The sequence below is a fragment of the Etheostoma cragini genome, chromosome 6, assembly GCF_013103735.1.
Source record: "Etheostoma cragini isolate CJK2018 chromosome 6, CSU_Ecrag_1.0, whole genome shotgun sequence".
Classification (NCBI taxonomy): Eukaryota; Metazoa; Chordata; class Actinopteri; order Perciformes; family Percidae; genus Etheostoma; species Etheostoma cragini.
In genome coordinates, this window is record NC_048412.1 from 10,257,992 (window position 1) to 10,274,006 (window position 16,015).

A 16,015-nucleotide genomic window follows, 5' to 3' on the forward strand; every position below is an offset into this window, starting at 1 on the left:
TCCCATTGCGTCTCTGCCATCGGAGATTATTTATTTTTTACGGTCAGCTGCCCTCCGCCCCTCTCTCTTGATGCTGTCATGTAAATAGTTTTCAAATCAGCAATAAATATAACAATTTTTGATTAACTAAATATCAATTGCATGTTTAAATAACATACCGGTTAAAGCCCCGCACATTTCAACAGAGAGCCCAACCCACTTCCGGGTTAAATCTGACCACTTCCGGTTTAGGCCCCGCCCAGTCCGAGTACGGATCCGGATACAGATAATTCATGTGGTAAACAGATACAGATACAGATAATGCTGTACTCGCTCATCCCTAGTATTAGGGATGAACCAATTTATTGACCGAACATTGGTATTGGCCAACATTGATTATCCTCACTAGTGTATTGGTAGGCGGTCACTTTAAACTTACCAATTTTAAGCCAAACCATGATCTTTACCTTAACCAAACCAAGTAGTCTTTTTGCAGAAACTAAAGAAGTTAAGTTGCACAACATTAAATAGAGCGTTAAATATGTCACTGGTAAAGGACCTGGTCTGTTGTCTACTATGAGGACGTGTTGGATATTAGCCACAGTAGCCAATGTTTATCTGTTATCGTATACATTTTGCACTGTATTGCTGCCTTGGAGAAAGATCAGCGACAAGAATGTTATATTCTATATGAAAAACACCAGGTAAAAGTCAGCCCTATTTATGTTTCTAGTTGCATTTGACTTTACATTTATTTATTTATTTATTTATTTATTTTTACAAAATATTTTTTTTCCATTCAAAGATAGTATAAGTAAATGCACAATTACTTTAAAACAGATCTATTTTTTTAACAATGAAGCTTTTTTTCCCTGGCAAATAAGGGAGAATAAATAATAAAAGAGACAAAACATTGGCCAAATTATTATTTTAATCAATTATTTTGGTCCAGATTTTCACATTGGGTGCATCCCTGGTCAGTGTATGTCTGCCATGGAAGAGCTATGGAAGTTATTAGAAACGCACCAGATGGAAACTGCTTCTTTTTTCTTTTTTAATTTCAAGAATTAAAAGACAGGGATAATAATTGAGGCAAAGAAATTGGACCAAATTCTGTGACTCATCTTGCCAGCTTAATACAATACATGTTATTATTGTAGTGTAATTGTGTGGAGATGTTTTCATGGCACTCATTACTCCCAGTACTACCATCTGAGGACCATTCAGAGCCCATAACATACTGTACTAAGACATTGTTACTGGCCAGGTGCATCCATTCATCCCCACAGTCTACACCTTTCCAAATAGACATTTGTAACATGCTTTGTTACAAAGCACTCATCATCCCAAAATGGTTCTAAGAACGTTACGGGGAACTTAATTTACTTCCGTGCACTTTCCCCTGATCTTAGCAGAATAGACCACCTTTGAGATGTGGTGGCAAAGGTATTTTCTCAGTGTGAATGCACTTATACATGTCAGCAGGAACTGTGTGTATTGGGTCAGAATTAAACAAGAAGTGGGAACCATCACTTTGTTGAATCCATGCCTCAAAGAATTGAATTTGTTTTGACGCAGAAATCTCTTATGCAACTCTAGCTAGGTACATCTTATAAAGTAAATGTTGTGTATGTGATTGCTCTTCTTAAAACTCCTTTTGTTTTCTGTAAATGACTTACACTGTTTGATCACCCAGACTTAATGAATGATTTAAAGTCCCCTAAATCCATTAATATCTGTCAGAAACCGGCAAGGATAGTAGAAACCATCACAGCTTCCTGTCACATTTTTGAAAATGACTGCTTTTAAACAGAAGGAGAATTAGATTACCACCACATTAGAGTAGGATCAACCTGTAATTATACTTTCTCTTCATTTAAGTCAAGCAAGCATAGTGGTATTAGATATACGAATGCACTAAACTCATGAACTAATACTCAGAGTTTTAAGCGATTTATCTGCTTTGGTATAAGTCAAGGTGAAAATCCAGGCATGAAAATGTTCTCCATTGTTCAAGTTCATTAAGTTGCACTACCATGACTGGGCCAAGAGGACAAGGGATTCATCAAAGTCCTGCATAAATTAGGTAACAAGTTTACAATGATTTATTGACTTAATATCTGGACGTGATTACAGCAAAGGAGCAGATTGGAGACATGCATGGCTGGCTTTGGATTAGAGGCAGAAATGAGCGACACTGTACCAGGGAGAGTGTGTATGCATATACACGTGTTTGTGTGTGTCTGTGTGAGTTCACTAAGCAGGGGAGAGCAGCCTATTCAACATAGCACGGTGTTGGTATGCTAATGCCCTAGCAGTGAGCCGTCCCTAAGGGGAAAACCATCTCTTATACAGACCCTGGTTCAGCCACAGGCATTCTCACTCAACAGATAAAGAATCAGGTCAGCCTGTGCTGCTCTGTGTGAGCACACCTCATTTTATGTGTATACCTGCGTGCATTTTAGTTTTTTTTGGTTGGTTTTTGGTTTTATTTGTTTTTGGCTGTTGTGTGTATTTGTGTGTGTGTGTGTGTGTGTGTGTGTGTGTGTATTCAATCTCTTTCATGTCACACAGAGTAAGAAGTGAGGCACCTTTATTTTAAAAACAAACTGTTAATATAACCCCACATTTTCTTGCTCCATGTCTTCAGCACTGTCATTTGGTTGGTGAGTCTAAATCATCATTTCAGCGTATTGCCTTAAGTAGCTGTTAGGGGGCGTTTACTCTCTAACTTTTGTTTCTTACTCTGCCTTCTATTCTCTCTGGCCATGTCCGTCTTAGTTATGTGGCAGATATAATGGTTTAACTGTGCTGTACTGTGAGGCTGCGAGCCATAGGAGATCCGAACTGCTACAAAGTGACGACGACAGAAAGCTTCTCCATAATTCATAGCCAGAAGGAGAAACTGATGCCATTTTTTACCTTTAGCAATTGCTTCTGTTACCAGTGTTTTTTTACACCTTTTCCCAGTGGGCCTTGTGTGTGGGCCTTTTGCCTTGAGGCATGTGAATGTTGCTAACAATTGACAAGAGCTATTACTGGCCATAACAGCATTGCTTTTCATTTAACTGTTTCAGCCATTTGAAGTCTGCTCCTCAAAACACGACCCAATTTATAGTTAACCCGCATTATGGTTTGCCAGTTAGAGCAGCTACTTTCACTAGTTTAAAACTTATTTATTTTCATGACACATTTAACTCGGTTGTGTTGACTGCAATTTATATAATGTTATTAGTTAGAATAGCTATTATACAAAAAATGTGAAACATCTGCTGATTTAAACTGCTTTACTATTTAAAAGAAGAACATTTGTTTGTCCTTTTTACCTAAATAAAATTATTCTGGTTAATGCTCAATGAAGCCACACATACTTTAGTATTTCAGATGAGATTGTGCTATTTAGGAATGGTGTTTCTTACAGATTAAACCCACTTTTCAAAAACAGGATGTTATTTCATACTAATATTCTTTCAAACCATCCCACACACTGGATCGTTAAACTGGGTGAGACAATTGGAATTAATTTTCTTGTAAAGTTTAAATACCAGTAGTTTATGATTTATTGTCATACCATATAAATCCATTTCCATTATGGCTGTGATACCTGACCTGTAGCCTAACTTAAGCAACTCAGAGCCTGTGATGTGGGCACGGTGTGAGGGCTTTTTCCATATGACAGGAAAGGCACAGTGTTGTTGGCCTGATAGAGGTTTGCCTAAACCTTACTAAGAGCCTGTCTTGTGCATCGCCTCAATTAACTGCCAACACTGTGGCTGTTGTTGCCTGATGGTTGACAGGTTTAAGCTGTTGTTTGGGAAAAACACGGTAGAAGCTAATGAGCTCAGACCCCCAGTACACACAAAAAATAAACCTATTGTGGTAATGTGTTAAACGCCCATCAGAAGAGGGAGAGCAGGATACAAGATAAGTGAGTGAATAATGTGTAGCTTTCACAAGATGCCTGTGCACCAGAGGGCGAGGTTGAGGCTATAATTTAACCACTGGCAATGCACACACATTCACTACTTTTATGCACACTGGCATGCACTACTGCACATACACAAACATGCATGGTATCCCAGAAGTAGTGATCCTGTCGACCATGTCTATTGTTGCAGAAAGATCTGTTTATTTTCAACGGCATGTACACATGGATATAATGTGGAATGCTTAATTAGAATTATTTATGCAGGACATTATTCAGGTAATTCTTTGTTCATTATCATACGTTCTCAGTAGTTTACCTCACTGCTCTTTTACTCAGGATAAGATTTAATTATAATACGTTTGTAATAAAAAATACTGTTCTCACTTGACATGTCATTAAGTAAAGCAGTTTAATTAAATTAAAGGTCAGACTCTACAAAGATATTGTCCAGATGCCCTCTTCATGCAGTTCACACAGCACGATGGGTGCCTTTTGTAGTAACTATACATATCTGCTGTGTACATGTCTTCTCCTGTCTTTGAGAAAGAAATCAGAAAGCAAAGTATTTATGACCCCTGGCTAGAATATCATAGTTCATAAAATGCAGCGCAGTGACGATACAGACATTTCATACACAGGACGTATGTAACTCTGCTAACCCGCCATTCGACCCGTGCTGGACCCATTCATAATGAGTCACCGTCATTCTGTGAGTAGCTTCCATTGCACTCCCCCCCCTTTAATCAGTTATTGTTGAAAACAAGTGAAGCAGCTCTGTCAGAGATACAAAAAAAAATCCTACGCTATTTATTTTAGATAGCTAATTTTCATTTACTTGTATCTATGTCTATACAACATACAACTTCAACATAAGAAGAATGTAACATGATATAGATGTGAAAGCAGTTATAAATAGCCTATGTGACAATAAAATATGTTTTGGTTAAAAGCAACAAATAATGGTGATAAGTAATTGTGATCACAATACTGATCAAAATAATTGTGATTATCATTTTGGCCATAATTGTGCAGCCCTAGTTTGCAGGCAAGATAGGCAAATAGCTTCTCAGCTGCAGCACATTAGACCACATCATGCAAATGTTACTTTGGAAGGATGCCTAAACAAACCACAAAATACACGTGCCTAAGTCTTCTACCAAGTGAGGGAAAACACAGTATCTGTTCTGACAACAATGCTAATGCCAGTATTTTCTTCTTTTGAAATATCTGATCTCTGACAGAATGTGTGTTGGTATAAATCGCCCATTTTGCCAGCCGGGCTGGGTTGCCAGTTTTATACTAGGGATGTAACGGGATGAAAATTTGACATCATGGTTATAGTGACCAGAATTTTCACGCTTTTTTTGTTGTTGTTGGATGATGTGTTCTTAATCTGGCAACTTCCGTAAACTTCAAGTCTGGGGAGGAGGGGGCGGGGGAGACAAATCTATCCAGTATTTTGAATTTGGACTGGGTTAACTATTTTAATCTCTAGCTGTGTTACACATTGCACCTTTAACAAAGTACTGGTTTCACCAACACTAATAAAATCAAAACAAGTTGTCAATGTGCTCAGAACACAGAGCACATTTGTATTGTATTCCTGCTTCTTCTTGAACATTTGTAGAACTGGCATATCACAATTCTTGACAAGGATGGGCAAATAAATGACATTCACCTTATCCTTGCTTTCTCTGGATCTCGGAATCTCTCAATGACGCACAATCAGCAGAGTCACAGCGTAACATGATAGCCATGTTACATGAATGAAATTCTGTTTTATTTAGGATTATCTAAAAATGTGTAATTTATCTAAATGAAATATACCAAACTTGTATCATGCTTCTAGTAATGTGCATTCACAACATTTTAACTACTGCATCGAACACAATTGAGAACTGTAATGTTCTATTTTTCTTCTAGAGATGCTTTGTCTTGGATGGACATAGTCAGGTTCTGTTAGGTACCATTGCATTTGTAGCTGTATTCAGCCAAAAATTGTAAAAACAAACAAAAGACTACTGCACTGCGTATCAATGTGTCACATTTGGCAAATACATTCTGACGATCACTTCTTTATTTAATGTTTAAGGGTTATGGCTACTGTAATTGGTTGGGTAGAAATGCGTCTGTGGTGCCTGGCTGGGTAGAGACACAACTTAGACTGGATACATGACTCCTGCAGTAAATTGGGGTATTCCCGTCAAAATAATTCCTGTGTTACTGGTTCAAGGTTTCAGCTTTGTCAAAGCAGCAGCCAAACTCTTAAAAGTTAATTATTTTAATTCTCACTATTTTACCTGTAATTTCCTCTGTTCTTTTTCTTTGCAGTGCTATTTGGTCAGTTTGTGGTATTCCAGACTTTGGTCAGTGATGTGGTCGAGATCTATGACGGATCATCCACAGATTCCGCCCTTCTCTCCTCCATATATGGATCACACTCAGGTAAAAACATAACACTGGAACCCTTAAATGTAGTGTCTTATGTTATTTATGTTCCTAGATATTAATGGTTCCGTCAAGCACAGCATTTTGCGCTGAAGGCAAGACAACACATCCATCTCTCAGTTCAAAAATAACAATTTATTCCAGACAAATTCAAAATCTAGAAATCGTAGCTAAACACTGCCAAGGACATTTTTTTCCCTTTGTACATATAATGAAACACAATGATACATAATACATTATGATTACAATTGTTGTCACACTGTACTTGATTAGACTGTGACATAATGTCAAAACATTCAAAGTAATTGGATCTGCCATTTCCAGCTATAACACTGGAGATATAATGTAGATCAGATTAAACTGTAAATTTAAATCACGTTGACATGTTACACAAAACTCAATCGATATTGTTCCTCATTTGCCCTGAGTAATTTAGTTAATAAGGTCATGCAGAGCTTATGTTCATAATTTGTCAATTATTAGTTATTTGTTATCTGTGGACATGTGTAAACAGCTTCCTCTGAAAGAGTTGATAATGTCTTCTTTGATTTTGTAATTTAGGCGAGACACTGCCTTTGAGTTCAGGAAACAAGATAACCCTCAAGTTCACCACAAATGGAACAGAAACAGCCAAAGGATTTCACTTTGTCTACCAAGGTAAGGCTGCTTTTTTTTTTTTTTACGTTTGCAGAATTTTGATGTGCAAAGGTTTTTGGTGCATTGAGCTTTTTGAAGAAAAAAAAAAGAAGAACTTTAGCCTTGCACTCATCACATAAAGGGCTGTTCAGTAGAGTGCCATTGGCTGTGGATGGGCATGACTGAGCAAAGCAGACCAGGATGATGTGGAGTCGAAAAGCCTATCCTGGCACAGCAGAAGAGAGTGACTAATGATGTGCGAGGAGATTCACAAGGGCTTCACCATTCCTCTCTGCCTCCTTTGTTTTGCCAGCTTTCCTTCTCCCTGTCTTTCTCTCTATCACACCCACCCACAACTCTTTGTTGTTGATTTTCATTCTCTCATGCTTGCGTCCTCCCTTCTTATTCCTAGCTGTCCCCCGGACAAGCGCCTCTCAGTGTAGCTCGGTCCCCGAGCCCCGGTTTGGAAAGCGGATAGGGAACGACTTTGGCATCGGTATGGTGGTACTGTTTGAATGCAATCCTGGCTACACGCTGCACGGCTCCAACGCCATCAGGTGTGAGGCCGTGCCCAATGCCCTGGCCCAGTGGAACGGCACTGTGCCCACATGTGTTGGTAAGCACACCCATCCTCTAACCCTCGCTTCACCCCCTGCATGCACTTACACATGCACACACACATGCATGCATGCACGCACACACACAAGCACAAAGATCAAGAAAGATGGTTGGTGTCTTCTTTTTTTAGTCATTACTTATCCTAATGTCTGTCTCACCCTGCAAAGCATCCACCTATCTCTGGTCTTGATATTTCAGACAGGAAGAAAGAGGCAAGGACGAACGGAACAACAACAAATTGTTTGTTGTTCAACATTTTCTACTCAGACAAGGGATTTCAGTCGTTGTGCCTTGCCAGACGAATGTGGGGGTAAAGTTTATCTGTCCAACAGCCCTTTTGTATGTTTTCTACATAGCACACATCTCTAATGCACTACACACTCTCAGTTCACAGTTTATCTAATGCAATTCAATACAACAGATTGTTAATAGAAGGTATTTCTAATATATTGCCATTCCATATGCTAATAGAGGTTGACTAAACATTAGAAACACCAAAATGATTTATGGATGTGAGGGGAAATTATTATAGATAATACAATAAAGGTTTACTCTCTTAATGCTGGATATAATGCATTCATACTGTGACTTACCAGTTTATCGGGTACAGCTGACAATCTAATGATTGCCTGAAATTCAAAGCCTAATAATGCCTAGCTTTGTGGAGCTGAGCAAAAAGGCTTTTACACACTGGAAACGTTTTTTTTGTCATGGGTACTTTTACTATAAAAGCCCTAGACATATACTACTCTGCGTAACTGTTTACCAGAGGGAATTACATTCACTCAAGAGTATATCGACTTAAAAGATACACTGGAGGCCAAAGGTTTTGACACACCTTCTCATTCAATGCATTTCCTTTGTTTTCATGACTATTTACATATCTAATCTACTTTGTAGATTATCACGGAAGGCATCAAAACTATGAATGAACACATGTGGAATTATAAATTTCACAAAGTGTGAAATAACTAAAAAAACATGTCTCTTATTGTAGTTTCTTCAAAGTAGCCCTCCTTTGCTCTGATAAACTGAAAAACAAAGTAAATGAATCAATAGTGCTGTCAGACACTTGTATGTGTTCTTGCATAAAGTGTGCAACTAACACAACATCAGCATAGCACAACATCTATTTGTTAAGATTTTATGGTGGATAATAACGGCAACTTTATTCTAATGTGATATCAGTGATGTCATTGTTCCACATAACAATTTTTAAGGTCAAAACAACATGTAGATAAGAACCAAAAATCTGAACTATTGTTGACATAAAATACAAGGAACTGGTCATGATCCAGTAGCTCTATAATTACAGCAGCAATTGATGGTCTGTGCAAGGTGTGGACAATCTACTGAAGGGACCTCATCTCTCTCTGCATGGTTGTTTGGTTATACAGAACTATGGACACATAATTATACATGCTTGAATATGCATTAACATACACACACATCCCCCATTCATTAACAGATTTACATGCCTTGTCTCCACTCGCTGTTCCCCAACTTGTAGATGGACATGCATTCAGTCTCGCAAAGACACCCACATGTCTACCTTGGGAAGATAAAGAACTGCAGATGAAGTAGGGAGAAATCTATTGAAGTCAGGCCTTGTGCCAGCTAGCAAATAATCCCAGCCATTGAGTGCGGAGGATTTCAAGCCAGGGTTCATCCAAGTTTACTGCCAAGTGGTAAGGGAATAGCCGTGGCACGTGCAATAGTTTTTATCTGGAGATTGAATCTGGCTGGAGCCTCTTCCCCAGCGGCAGTGTACTAGTCCAGAATAGGGATATACATCACGAAAGCTTCAACAAAATCACACTGCTCAATTACTCAAGCCCTCTTTATGGGATATGATGGCATCAGACACCTCTCTTGTGAGGTACCTGTGTTTCAGAAGATACATTTCCAGCTCATTGTCCAGCTGTGATTGACCTGGATCATCAGGCAACACTTTTGCTTTCGATTTCACAAATACAAAGCCAGGGAATAAAGGTTTTGCTGCTTAGTAATGCCAGCACCATGCTCTATCGTGATTTAATTAGCCTCGCTTGGATGGCTGCATAAATGTTTGGGTGAATTTTATGGCCAATAGTTGCTAGAATAAAGATTTTTTTTTGTTTCTTTCCTGGTGGAGTATGACTTGAAGTAATTACAGTGAGCTTTAAAAATGTAAATAATGCATATGATCTTTCAATTTTTTAGTTTCATGTAAATGGTGGAGTCTTTTTCAACATCTGCTTATATCACCGTTGAACAAGGGTCTTTTTTTTTTTTTAAAGACCTTTCTTCAAAAATACTGATGAGCACAATTTTTTCTGGCACAACTGAGAGCAAGGCACCTAAATCTCACACAAACTAAATCACTGCTGACTGTAGAAAATCACGGCTGCTCAGTATTACATAAGCTCACAGATTGCTATGATTCATACTCTGTATGCCCACATGGATGGAATTCACTGTTGGCTTAAACACTTTTTCAAAGGTGTTAAAAAGTAAACCGTGTCACACTGAGCTTGTTTTTAAACAGTGCATTCTTGTTATGAAATAGTCACCCAAGACCAATTAAAGTGTCTTTCCAGGACAGAGGGCTTCTCTGATATTGTTATATTAATTAACTTTGTTGGTTGTCCATTATGAAAAAAAAGTCTCTGGACCCTGCCAACAGATACTTTTTTTAGTATCAACTCCGCCGAGGTTTCAAGCAAGCTGAGATACCAAAAGGCGGCATGAAACCTGATCGGTCAGAGGGAATCGGCACTAATCATTCTTATCATTTCTAGCGACAGACAGGGGTGTTCTAAACAAATACGCTGCTTTTAAGTAGTTTAGCCTTCTGTGTTTGTTTTTTTTGCTACCTCCAGCATCTTTTAAAAGTTATTTTGTCATTTAGCTGTGGCGACAGCCACATGCTGAGAGTCAAAAACAACACACCTTCGACGTTCTGTGTGTCTGTCGCGTTAGGTCACGGCAGCTTCCTGCAGCATCGCTTTGATAACCAGCCACGCTTGCCTCACTCATGAGGCGATACTATCTGCAATGGAAAATGGAGGAGGGGCTTAGCGAGCGTCCATGAAGTGTAGCTCCTATGGCGCCATTTTAATGCTACCAAGCACTCACCCGTCGTCAACATTCCATTGACAGCCATTCATTTTGGCGCCACTTTGACAGCGAATAACTTTACATCCGAAGCGTTTAAAAACTTTAGTTGTCCATTGTTTATTTCTGAAAAAAAACACGACAATGTATAAAAGGCTGCATTACCTTAAACCTCACATTATGGCTCTGTAGCAGGCGTTTTTGTAAAAATAGGCAAATAATTGTGTATTAACAAAACAACTAGCTGTCGTATAGTTGACAAATCTCTACATTAGCTGTTTAAGTTTAATAATGTTAACTAGCATTTTAGTTACCAATAATTAGCCTGTGCCTGTGTTATCTTCTTACATATACCTAGGCTTTCCGTCTCGGCAAGATCCGGAATAATTGAGATTTCTCTTGGCACAGCTACCAGACAACTCTCAGACAGTTTGCTCATGTCACATCTACGTCGTCAAGCTCAGTTGGAGGCTGCGCGGTAACGCTCAGCCGTCACCAGAAAAGTGCTTCTAATAGCCTTCGCTGGTCTTCGTCCAAAGCAACGGGATCAGTCCATTTCTATAAACTATGGGTTCCGCAGGCGAGTAGATCTGGTACTAGCAGTGGTTAAGCGCCATAAATACCAGGGTATTTGATGATTTCCTGCATTTCATGCAGTCTCCTTCTCCTGCGCTCCGTAGCTGACAATGTGATGGTGAGGCAAAGCTGAACATTTCCATGCACGCAGTTATGCCACTGCAGCTAAAAGGCCTATCATGGGATATTTAAACAGCTAAAAGTTATACACTTGACAGAGAAAACATAATTCAACTTTTGTAGTCTTTGACCTTATGACGTTTGCCATTGAGGTTAAGGAAAAGTGGTTAGTAGACATAGAAAGTAATTTTTTTTAACTTTTTGACCGCAGTCATGATAACAATGATTAATCAGAGCAGACTGGCTTTTTTCAGAAGAGGAGCTTAAAGAGACAGTTACTAACATGCAGCGTTTTAGGCATAGGTTAAATACAGGTATATTTTATGCAATAAGTATAAGAAAAATGTGTTTTTAGAACATTAAAGCATGTAAACATGTTCTAGTAGAATCCCAAAATATAAGTATGGACCTGAAAATGAGCACATGTCTCCTTTCAGTGGTTCATGTGATGTGAGGCACCTATGTTGTACACACATTGTGTGCAGAAAGGCTTTTGATATCTTGATTAAAACACTTTTAATTAAAAGTTGCGGTGAATTCTCTGCATATCAGATGGTGTCTCATAGTGTGTGTAGTCCCCACGCTTGTCTACCTGCAGTAACTCTGACATATGAGCCTGCTACAGATTGAGACGGGTGCGGAGCATTCATGCTTTTATGAGTGTCATGATTTCTAATCTTGCTCGACCAATTACATTAACTGACAGCTCAGGGGACTCAAAGGAGCTGTTAAATTATACTGAAATACTGTGACTGTGAGTCTTGTTGTCAAGAACGTGGTCTCATGCAGAAGAATTTAAGTTTTATAATCTTGTACAGAAAGAGAATATAATATAAAGGCCCATATTTTGTTATTCTTAAAAGGGTTCTTTTATTATATTCATACATTATGCCCAAGCATTACATTTTGGACCTAATGAAGATCTGATGATTTTGGACAGCTAGCAGGACATAATTCACAAAAATACAATTCTTGACAATGAAATTCTGGACAGTTAGTCACCAACTACAGTTGTGTTCAAAATAATAGCAGTCCAATATCACAACCTCATAAATCATATGTTTTTATATAAGGGATATTTCTACATGGCAAATCATTAACTAGTTAGTGTATAGTCATAGAAAACCAACAGACCCAACAGTCATACTGCTCATTCTGTGTAATTGACTCTGTAATTGAAAGGGGTTTACAATAATAGCAGCGTTGTGTTCAGTTAGTAAGGAGATTGATTCTGCAAAGAAACAGGTGTCAGTTATGGCCCATATTTAAGGAAGAAAGGAAGCATATGTGCATACTAGTAATAGTGCAGGTCACACTGAGATACTCAGCAAAATGCATCGTTCCAAACATTGTTCTGAGGAGCAGCGGACTTTCATTAAAAATTTGATTGGAGAAGGGAAAACATAAAAAAGTGCAGAAAATCCTAGACATCTCAGACAAAATAATTTTGAAATGGTATCAAAAGCCTGAACTACGCTGGGAAAAACAGGTAACTACCATTCGAATGGAATGATCAGCTCCAGGAGAAGACTTAGTTACCTGTGATTTCTGTTAAGTAGAAGGCTTTGTGAAGCAAAGCTATCAGCTAGAAGCACTCGCAGAGTCCAATTGCTGAAAAAAAAAAAAAAGACATGTACCAAAAGAGAAATGGTGCAACATTCTGTGGACTGATGAGAGCAAAATTGTTCTTTTTGGGTCTAGGGTCCGCAGACAGTTTGTCCAATGATCCCCATGAACTGAATTCAATGCACAGTACAATGTGAAGACAGTATGCACGGTGGTGCAAAAATCATGTTACAGGGATGTTTCTCATACTGTGGTGTTGGGCCTATTTATCGCATACAAAGGATCATGGATCAGTTTCCATACATCAAAATACTTGAAGAGGCCCCGTTGCCTTATGCCGAAGAGAAAATGCCTTTTGAAAGGGGTTTTTCAACAAAACAATGACCCAAAACACATCACAAAGCGAGCAAAGTCTTGGATCCAGGTGAACAAGGCTGATGTCATGGAGTGACCAGCCCAATCCCTGGACCTCAGTCCCATAGAACACTTGTGGGGTGACATCCAAACTGCTGTTTCTGAGGCAAAACCCAGTAATGCAGAGACTTGTTGGTTGACGCCATGCAACACAGATGTGAAGCACTTCTCAGAAATAATGGTTATGTGACTAAATATTAGTGCTGTGATTCTAAGTAAAGCAAATCTTTCAGACATAATTCAGTTTATGTAGTAAATGTTTTGGTTTGTAAAAAAAAAATGCAAATACTGCTATTTTTGGACAACCTAATATTCCTTTTTGTTCACTTTCTGCAAAGTTATAACACAAACTTGATCAGTTTTGGTCATGTTTTGAGTTGGAATTGAATATGCAGTGTTCCCAATGCATTGATATCATGGAATTAAAACCTATTCTAAGGATTTGGAGCATTATTCACTTTTTTAAACACTGCTATTATTCTGAACACAACTGTATGTCATTTAGTGAATTGGCACATTATACACCTTTTAGGAACCTTTTAACCAGTGTCCACATGATGCTACATTCTGACTACAGTACTCGAAATTTAACCGGCATTGACCTTCATGTTTTATTTGCAGAGAAGAATTCTAAAAAAATCTTTTCCTTAAGTCTTAAAGCAAGAGTTAATCAATACCTAATACTTCACATTTGAACTGCGTTAGCTGTAGATGGCAGTGGTAATATGAAAGTGTGATTGCTCCAATGTGATTGCTGTGAGGTACAGTATAGAAGTCTTTTTTTTTTTATTCTCGAATCTGTCACTTGGAATGAAAGAAACAGGGTAGTTTCTTTGGCAAGGCTTCCATCAGGTAGATATCACCTATGAAATGTCAAATTGGAAATTGTGGCAAGCTGATAGCTGAAAATGTGATTTTTCTTAGTGATGAATAGCATAATTTCTTGTCTTTCATGTTCTCTGTCTCCCATTGTCTTTGACATCGAACCCTCCAGTGGCTGATGGATATTGAAAAACTGTTGACCTGTACAGGGTAAACCCTTGACTTTGACAAATAGCAGCTGGTTCTTTATTGTGAGGCCCCATCCTACTTCTCATACTGCTCATATTCTTATAGGAGAACTGTTACAGCAAATGCTAGTTAACTCTAGGAAAAGTATATATCTGTAATTTATGCTGAAATGTATGCAATGGTTAAACAATGTTTGACAAACACATTACAGCTGGTGACAGCAGAACAATAGATCTTGCAGAGCAAAGCTAACAATTATTAAACAAACACACTTGTGCATTAGACTTCTCTTATTGTGATAGTGTAAAGGATTTTGTTGGGCAAAATTTGGATGCATTTGGAAATGCATTTGGTTCTGTGTTTCGTTGTATGTAATAATCAAAGGATTCTGGTCTGCAAGGCTGGGTTACCACAATCCTTAATGGACAAAAAGTGAAGCAAAACACTGTAGAAGTTAGCTGGCCGGATACAAGGCCAATTGGCACCATCTGAAAAGCAATGAAGAAATTGTAACCGTTGGGGCCCTTTTTTCATTTAGATTTTTACCCATGCTCAAATATATCAAAGTGCCTGAAAATGTCAACACAACCTGGCCAATGACTCCATTTCAAGATTCATCTGAGAGCCGAGAGGCTTGATAAATTTGTTACTTGTGGCATTGGTAGAAAAACAAGGTGCTTTGAGAGGAATAGCTTTCACAATTTAAAGATGTGATTTGTGTGGCCTGCGAGAGATCAAATAACATCAGTGTTGAACCGTTTATGTCTGAATAGACAGAGAGGCAAGTGTGCTGCCATGCAAAACTCCAGTGACGTATTGAAGAACAATATCACGTGGACAATGATGCATGATCCTGTTTAAAACTGTCATAAAATAAAGCTTGCTTGCAATATATACCACGAGTACAACCTGTGGTTATCAGGCTGGGTTTCCTTGAAGTCCATGCAATTACATCATGTGGTACGGTTTGCTAATTTCCCACTCTGACCCCTGCCCAATCCGTGCTCTATAGATGTGTGGACAGACTTCGGCCTGAACTCTGCCATGACTGACTCTCTATTTATTTTTCTCTTCTTTTCAATCTGTTATCTTCTGTCTAGTTCCCTGCGGAGGGGTGTTAACTGACCGCAGAGGCACTATCCTCTCTCCTGGATACCCAGATCCGTATACCAACTATCTGAACTGTGCCTGGAAAATCTCTGTCCCTGAGGGAGCCGGCATCCAAGTAAGAGAAAACAGATGCAGATAGTTGTTATATAATGTTTGATAAGATATTAAAAGTTTTTAAAAAGTGTTTTCTGTTTGTGTGTGTTTTTCCTGCTTTGTTTAGTGTTTTTATTAAGGTGTTTTTGTCTTTCAGATTCAAGTTGTGACCTTTGCCACAGAACATAACTGGGATTCGCTTGATTTCTTTGACGGGGTTGATGCCAATGCTCGAAGGCTTGGTAGCTACTCAGGTAAAAGTGATACAACTGAATCTTAGTTGTCAGTTCACTCTTGAATTTCAATCAGATGTCACAGAGCCCCTGCAGCAAACACAAGGTGATGGATGTGGTGACATTTGGGACGTCCTTTTTGAGAATGCTGTCAAAAAACCTAACGAGTTCAAAGAAGAAAAAATGT

General features: G+C 38.6%; 1 protein-coding gene across 3 annotated transcripts in view; it reads left to right on the forward strand.

Annotated features, from left to right (window-relative positions):
• LOC117946024 (CUB and sushi domain-containing protein 3-like) overlaps positions 1–16,015 on the forward strand; it is a 219,942-nt gene that overhangs the window by 115,230 nt on the left and 88,697 nt on the right. For all 3 annotated transcript variants that reach the window (XM_034873814.1, XM_034873812.1, XM_034873813.1), the window contains exons 32-36: positions 6,239–6,352; positions 6,917–7,012; positions 7,404–7,607; positions 15,493–15,617; positions 15,753–15,849. In XM_034873814.1, the coding sequence (XP_034729705.1) occupies positions 6,239–6,352; positions 6,917–7,012; positions 7,404–7,607; positions 15,493–15,617; positions 15,753–15,849 (636 nt within the window). The remainder of the gene's footprint in view (positions 1–6,238; positions 6,353–6,916; positions 7,013–7,403; positions 7,608–15,492; positions 15,618–15,752; positions 15,850–16,015) is intronic.